At 42.2% G+C, this 8,452-nt stretch overlaps 1 protein-coding gene across 2 annotated transcripts in view; it reads right to left on the bottom strand.

Moving 5' to 3' along the window:
* Window positions 1-8,452, bottom strand: part of ttc7b (tetratricopeptide repeat domain 7B) — a 36,586-nt gene that overhangs the window by 21,955 nt on the left and 6,179 nt on the right. For both annotated transcript variants that reach the window (XM_080011953.1, XM_080011952.1), the window contains exons 2-6: window positions 6,973-7,127; window positions 5,377-5,452; window positions 5,003-5,095; window positions 1,124-1,290; window positions 492-613 (exon numbers count right to left, since the gene is read on the bottom strand). In XM_080011953.1, coding sequence (XP_079868079.1) covers window positions 492-613; window positions 1,124-1,290; window positions 5,003-5,095; window positions 5,377-5,452; window positions 6,973-7,127 — 613 coding nt within the window. The remainder of the gene's footprint in view (window positions 1-491; window positions 614-1,123; window positions 1,291-5,002; window positions 5,096-5,376; window positions 5,453-6,972; window positions 7,128-8,452) is intronic.

Genomic DNA, 8,452 nt, shown 5'->3' with positions numbered 1-8,452 from the left:
ATACAGGGACAACGCATAAGATGACATACTGTACTTGGGGAACACACAGTATCTGAACAGCCTATATAGTATTCCACTTATAGTTTTTATATGTATCTCCATTGGCTAGTATTGATAAAAAATAGCAATAATTAGACATAATTTACCATTACATCCCCTGGGCTCTTCATATTCCTCCAGCTCTCCCCGTCCCTCTTACCAAGTCAAATTTAATCGTAGGGGTTGGTGCTTATTTCAAAAGGGCATTCCGGGCCCATGTTCAAAGGGCACCAAGGCCAAGGGCTTACTAAGCCGTCAGATAGGCAAAGAAAAAAAACCCCAGAGGGGGGAAAGGAAGTAGCCTGAGATGCAGAGGGGGATAGACACAGTGATAAGAAGAGCATAACAGTCAAACAACGTGACATGTTTTGTTTCTCCCTGCTCATCCATCCATCCATCCATCCAACCTTCCATCCATTTATCTTTCCATCCATCCATTAATACCCTCTCACCCGTTCTTGAAGTGGATGACGTGGGCCCTCTGCAGGCCCGTCTCCAGGAAGTAGCCCAGCTCCTGGTCCTGGGCTGTGGGGCCTGGCTTGGGGCTGCGGTTCTGAATGCCTGCTGACAACGCCTAGAGAGGCATGATGCCATGAGAGGAAAAAGTTCACTTTAGTGGGATGAAGTGTAAGGTCTACGCTGCATAACAAGGCTGTATATATGTGTGGCAGACGAGGGGGGCGTGGTTAAGGTTTAAGCCACGTCTGCAGGGGACGGGGCTGGCTTGGCCGTGGCGGCGCAGCTTTACCGGGTCTGCCCAATCAGCCTCTTAAGCGCTGATTGGTCAGACCCGGCTGGGAGAGTCTTCTTATACTGTATGTTGTTCTGTCCTTTCAGTGGGAAGCTGAGGCGTAGGAAAGGGAAATGCCTGCGGTCCGGAGCACAATCACAACATACAAACTCTGTTAATGTGTTTTAGTTTACCTTCGTGTTGTGCCAGCAAGACTTTTGTTTCCAAGCTGAATAAAATCCTCGCCATGTCGGCGCTCCACTAGCCGAATGACTCCCTCCCTAAACCCGCACATGTGGGTAGAGACTCCCACAATAACTATACAGTATATAGCATAAGTGGGACGACACAAACCTTCTCAACCTCCTGTAGGTAGAGCAGAGCGATGTCCCCTGACTTCTCGTAGCAGGTGATGATCTCCTGGTCCTGCTCGGCCGCTGTCTGAGTGGACAGTGCTGGCGAGCCAGCGTTTTTATTGGATAGCAACGGGGAGGCGGCCGGGACCTTCTCCAGACACAACCCTAGAGTTTGTGTGTGTGTGTGTGTGTGTGACAGGAGATTAAGGGTTAAAAGACAGGCAAATGTTGGACGATAGGGAGGGGGAGAGGAAATATCAGGAGAACTGACTATCATCAAAAGAAGTGGCATTGGCGAAGTAACTGTGAGAAAGACAAGATATAGAAAAATATTTTACACACACACACACACACACACACACACACACACACACACACACACACACACACACACACACACACACACACACACACACACACACACACACACACACACACACACACACACACAAATTATTATATTATTATGAAATTATTAGATAAACAAAAAAAAAATCATTTATTCTTATATCTTCTTATCGTTCTAATTCCTATAATTTAATAATTTATATTTATTATAATATAATCAATTCCTTTCAATTTTGAAAGGAAAAAAAACAAAAAAAACAAAAAACTTTTGGTGAGCTTTTTAAAACCCAGACTCTGGCTGGTGCCACTTAATGAGCTGCTGACTGAATATCATTAGCGTTAATAATTAAAACACAATTCAAACTGATCAATCATTTATAGGCAGCATATTAAAGACATCAATAATACATTCTTCAATGAGTAAAAACAATTGGCTAATGCTACATTCACATGGAACACTGCAGACGGTAAACCAGAAGTCATGTTAGTGGCCGAGAGCATGACGGCAGACCAGCAAAGAAGACCGGCAAATGGCAACGGTACACGGAATTTGCTGTCCAAGTTAAAATGTTTTAACTTTTTGCCTTCCTCCGCAAAGGCATTACAGCCGGATGCTATGTTGGCAAGTAGCCGACTCTACTGCACATATCTGCTGTGGTTGCTGGAGCCCCAAAATTTCCGAGTCCGTCCCGGTAGATGCCGTTTTCTCTGGAATATCGCGCTTAAATAAAAACCGTGGATTGATATAAACGTTTTTTTTCTATTTATTACTTGCATGCTGATTGGTGCTTGTAGCGAGGAAGAGGATGGAGTATTTAGATCTCGTGGTAGTGGGATTGGTCCAGTAAAGTTGCAGCTTCAGAATATTACTTATATAATTATTTTTGAATAATACAGAATATTTACTAATAAAAGTAGGGCTTCTATTGCTAGTGGAAACCAGGTGATCAGCCATTAATCGCTTTGACTGTGAGACTCACGCATATCAATCAGTTCACACGTTCACATGCTACACTTCGTAATTCTCATGCTGAGAATCCCAAAATAAATACAATTTATTTTTATTCTTCTTTTTTTAAATATGTATATATTTCCTCACACGCGCTTGCTTGGTGCCCGTCACTGTTTGCGTGGCGAACGGGAGATCCTTTCCGCATGCACGTTCAGTGAACACCCATGCGCAACTTGTGCTCCGTTCCCCGCAATCTGGCATAGAGGTTGACAACGAATACAGTGTTTTTATTGTAGATGTATTTACTGTATGAATGAAACAAAACATAAATAAATAAATAAAAATATGCCGTGCGCAACCTTGCGAAATAGGAACACTTTCTCCGTCACTCTCTTACAACCCCACCCGCCAACAACGACGATAATATCGTGTTGTGATATTTGGGTGGGACTGCATCACAATACAATATTTTGGATATCGCCAAAGCCTAATAAATATATCCATAATGTGAAATAATCCATTGTTAAACCTGCTTAAAGATGCAAATGATGCTTTATAGCTGGCTTGTGTAAAGTTAACCACCTATGAATGACAATACGTTTGAGGTAATTTAACATTCATTTAAGTTTGCAATAAAATATTAACTGTAAGCTGCATTTTTAGAGCTACATGCATTACTTAAATGTGTATATATAATAACAGACACAAAATAATCAAGTTTAATATATTTTATTTGGAGTCTTTGTACATTGCTTTAGCAACATATCGTCACGTTTTGTTGTGACCCCCCCTTGCCGCTCAGTGCTGTTTGCCGTCTCCCGTGTTCCAAGCGAAGGCAGTATTAGAAATCTATAGCATAAGCGTAAGTCTCAAGCATTACTGTGTTGCAAGTGGACGGTATCAATTATAGCAACGGTTGATACACTACTCACAAAAAGTTAGGGATATTTGGCTTTTGGGTAAAAGTTATGGAAAATGTAAAAAGTTTACGCTAGAGTGATAATATCTCTCCTTGACGTCTCCAACATCGCTGGCGGCCATAATTTCTGCTCAACGTGAATGGACTTTCATGAGAGAACAGGACTGAGGCCACTGGTCCCTCGTCCAGCGTAAATGCTCCCTGGCCCGTGCAAGACGATGATGCCTGTGCCTGGTGGTGTGGTCAGGTACCCTTGCAGGTCGTCTAGCACGCAGACCACACTGATGTAAACAGTTTTGAATGGTCTGACGTGACACTTGGGTGCCTCTCACCTCCCTTAAATGTGCCTGGAGTTGAGTGGCATCATCATTCGGTTCCGCAGGGCACTGTTCACAATGAAGCGCTCATCAGTGTGGGATGTGGCCAAAGGACGTCCAACCTGCTGTTGCAACCTGCTGATGACACTCTGTGACGCTCTAAGCTCAGTGGCCACTTCCCTCTGAGAACATCCTGTTTGAAGCCTCGCAATGGCGAGGTACTGTTGATCAATTGTTTGGTGTTGTCTTGGTCTCATGATGTCAACATGTGAACAGCATGATGAAGAGGACTGTTTAAATTCCAATTCTAATTGAACCAGGAAATGTATTGGTCGATTCATGGATCAAACACCTGTAGTGAATTTTGCCGTTCAGCTCCTTGTTAGAGAACAGCAAGTTGTGCCAAAAGTACTGAAACATTGAACAGTTGGACATGTGCATTCAAAAGTTTAGAGAAGGTCAAATAAATTTCACCTCTATAGTTATAGTGCATTTTAGGTTCATCCTGAAATTTCACCCAAAAGCCGAATATCCCTAACTTTTTGTGAGTAGTGTATAAATATCCTGCAGTGCCACGGTGTGGAGGTAAAGTGGTATTGCAGAGATTAAAGGACGGTGGCAAACATACTGTATCTACTGAGGTAGTTTGAGAGGACAATAGGAAAAATATTTGAATGTTTATGGAGACCGTTGACAAATATATCATGTCGGCATCAAGACATCAGCCTGTTTCCCTTTTTCATAAATCCAGTTGCTGTGGTTGACTATGGGTCAGGGGGAGTTGTCGTATATATCCCTCTGATGGAATTTCTTTGGAGTTCACATACCTTTTTTTGTCAACCCCCGTCCCAAAAATAGTTAATTTGGAATCACTGTCCCATCACTTTATTAATGGAGTATTTACATTTGTGGGCCTGTGGGACCACACCCAACTTTAAATGACTCACAACGTGACAAGATCAAGCAAGCCCCACTAGGTGAGTGAATTGATTTGGACAAAAATAATTAACGCAATTTCTTTTGACAAATACCTGGATATTGATAATTTGATTATAATTTTGGGCTTGACTATTTATGCTTCCATAAAGTATATACAAACAGGAAATATCTGAGAAACAGTCATTAATAGTGGACATTATGACCAAGCAGGCAGAGGTGTTGATTAGAACATGTAAAACAGTCTAGGTCAGAAAACAACATTAAGTCTCATATTATAATTTCCCTATTATATATCGATACATTGTTCAGCCCTAGATTTCCAGAGTAAATGTGTAAATATGTGTGCGACTCCGGTGATTTCCAGAGTTTGTGTGCATGCTTGTGGCACTCTTCTATACATGCCTTTGGTGGCGTAGGCCTCTGCGATCATAGACAGCCTGTAGACAGGAGCCCCCGCCAGCTGCAGCTCATCCAGAGTCACCCGGCTGTAGTGCCCTGCAACAAATATATTGGAATAAAGGAAGGGTTAGCCGCAGGAAACCTTGGGCGACAGATTCTGACGCTCATAGCCCTGAGGGGGAGTTTTGGTAAAGGCAGTAGTGTTTCCTGCAATAAAGACTGCTGCGTTTCCTGTGAGCTCTGATGCTCCTTGCCTCCAACACCTATTATGGCTCTCCGGAGCAGCAATTATACTATCCATGAAATGTAAAAAGCAAACAAATTATGTATCGGTAATTGTAGTTATTAAAGTTTGGAGAAGTGTGTGTGTAGGCTACCTAAGGCATCTCTGTATTCCCCCTCCACGTAGCACAGCTTGGCCATCAGCAGACTGGCCTCCTGCAGGTAGTCAGCCTGGACCGGAGAGGAGACATTACACATCTCAATAGACTGGTCTCTGTGTCTCTGTTACACAACACCTCGGAAAACAGATTTAATTCAGCAAAGCAAAGGACAGGCAACAGCATAGTGGTACATCTTGTATCGGGTGCGTAGGAGAGGACCTGGAACTGCATTTGCCGACCACCGGCTTTAAATTTCACTTAAATAATGGAAATTAGCTATTGTCTGTTGCAATATCAAAATTGCGAGGCTGTACCAATTCATCTAATTCACCAATTCCAGCCGGGATACCAACAGATTTCTCGTAGAAAGTAAGAACTATTCGTAGTGAAAGGTTCGACTTTTTTTTTTGAGATTCGGTTCTTGACGAGTCACTCGTTAAAAAAAAAAAAAAAAAGAGTAGTTTGGTTTTTCGACTCTTCGTTCGATTCAGTCGGTGCAACACAGCGAGGGAGGACTTCTGGTGAACGATAAACGTGGGAATTACCAAATCACAAGATCTGTTCATTATAAACGACTCATTCTTGCTTCGTGCATCACTAACTATTAGTTGGCCCTAATAATAAATAGGGGTGGGGGAAAAAACCTATAGTATCACAATATTTTGTAATGATATATGCATGCCAAGTATCAATATTTTATTATATCAATTGCAAATACGAATTACAGTTTTTGGTACTAGAATCTTCTTCTTCTTGCTCTTGTTAAGGGTCGCCACAGCGGATCATCTGCCTCCAATACCTTCTGTTCTGCGCATCTTCCTCCCTTACACGAACCGCCTGCATGTCCTCCCTCACAACATCCATAAACCTTCTCTTTGGACTTCCTCTTTTCCTCTTCAATTCAATCGATAAAAAAACGCTTGTTCTTGGTCACAGTTTGTGTTTCCAATGGAAACATTGTGGAGCTGGAATCATCACCAGGAAGTCCCGAAGAAAAACTAGTGACGACAACAAATGACGCAATGCGTCAGCGTCAACGTTGGTCTACATCATGTGTATGCGACAGTTCTCATTTCCGTAGATATCAGGACTCCGGTATCGGCCACGCACTCTTTCCCAAAGGGGGATTTTGATTAGTTTGAGTTTCTGATTTTTTTCTTGCTACTCTGTTCATTTATGTATTTGTTGATGTATGCATCAATACAAAACATGTTCTACCATTCGGACAAAATGGAAAATGCTGTCTGTTTAGTGACCACACTGATGCATGTGCAAAGTTTACATCTCTAGATCAGCAAGAGAAAAGATGCACCTTTTACATTTTTTACTGCAGTCAGGTGAGAAATAAATTAATAATATATCGCAATACATTCAGTATCATATCAAAATACTTGGTGTCTTGCAAAACATAAAGAATCGGGGTAATATGGCATCGGGACCCAAGTATCGATAGTATCGTGCGATCCCTGCTGATTCCCACACCTAATAATAAGCATCTTTGTGATTCTTCTTCACTGATGGACGTACGCCGTGGGATTATTTCCTTTTAAAAAGCGCGCCATGGTAGAAAAAAGGTCGGGAAACACTGACCTTGAGGTTCCCTCTGTCCAGGGCGGCTGTGAGGTGTTTTCTGACCTCCACCAGTTTGGGCCGCTGTCCCCTGGGGCTGGCACCCTGTTTGATGGGGTTCTCCTTCAGGTACGACTGGAGCTTGCATTCGCCCAACAGCAGCTCGCCAAGGTCATCTGCAGACGCAGGCGTGCAGGTGAAATGAGTGAGTCATGCCTTCTTTATCTTTACACATGCACAGACACACATCCAGCACATAAAACCAAATAAAAACAGGGATAAAAAATATGTTTTATTAGAAGGTGTCCTGCTGTGGCTGTTTGTGAGAATTTCTTTATAGCTTTACTATTTTCTCATCAAATAATTGCATTTTGCAGGTAGAGCCGTCACAATTAGGGGTCCTGCCTGCAGGTCTGGAACACTATTGTTTCTGTTCAGATTTTATTATTTTCGATCTTCTTGGCGTTTTTCAGGCTTAAAGTATATGACACACGGCAACCACATTACGCACAGACATGGTTAAGGTCTCGTTAGAACCAGGACGTGTCAGACGTCTTGTTGTTTGAGTTTGATCAATATCGATGTACATTTGGAGCAAAAATAAGTGAAAAACTGTTGTAAATTTAGCAGAAGTAGAAGAACACTGATGCGATTTGATTAGTTTCAGGAACAGGGCGCTTTGTGACATCATCATCCAAAGTTATACAATTCTAAGCTTAGTCTCCCGGAAGTCATTTACATCCAGCGAGCTTGTGCCTTTTGGACTACATAGCGTTCACAGACAACTTGAGCCGACACTGCGTTTAATGAAAACTCGGAAAACTGTAACATGTGCTGCGTTTGACATAACCCCGAAAACTATAATTGGTCACAGAAGGTGTTTTCACACAGCAGTTCTAAGAACTTTTGAAGGATCCCTTTCTTTTATGCGTCCGCACTGCATGATCTAACAACGATCGTTAATGTTAAAATAGTGTTCTTGGGGGACATTTAAAGCAAACGACACAAGAGGATGTAGTGCATCAGTGATGTAAGTGCACGGTGACTGGTCCAGACATAAGTCTATGGTGATTGGTAACACATGAGCATGAGAATGTGAAAAAACACATGAAAAATAAGGTACTTCATTTAAATAAAACATGTCATTATTTATACACAATTTATTTCCAAAGCATTAAGTCTTCATAAAAAAAAAAAAAAACTCAGACTACCGGAGCTACCCTCGATATCGGCAGGTTTTCAAGAGGAGAACACAGTGGATCATCATTACAGCACTGTACAGACCTCGTATCAGTGTGGATAACGGACGCTGAGACTCATATATAAGCCTCCGAGAGTACGGCTGTATTAACACACGCATCACAGTGAGTTATAGCAAAGACAAACCCTGGTTTACAGCCCCACACGGACAGCTGCTTTCAAAAAAGGCATTTGAAATTGACAACGGGAAGACGATCACATGGAAAAAAGTGCTTGAAATGAGCAGAAATGACCACAGGCA

Source organism: Zeus faber (genome assembly GCF_960531495.2).
Source record: "Zeus faber genome assembly, chromosome: 13".
NCBI classification, from domain to species: domain Eukaryota; kingdom Metazoa; phylum Chordata; class Actinopteri; order Zeiformes; family Zeidae; genus Zeus; species Zeus faber.
This window is presented reverse-complemented; position numbering and strand designations above follow the sequence as displayed.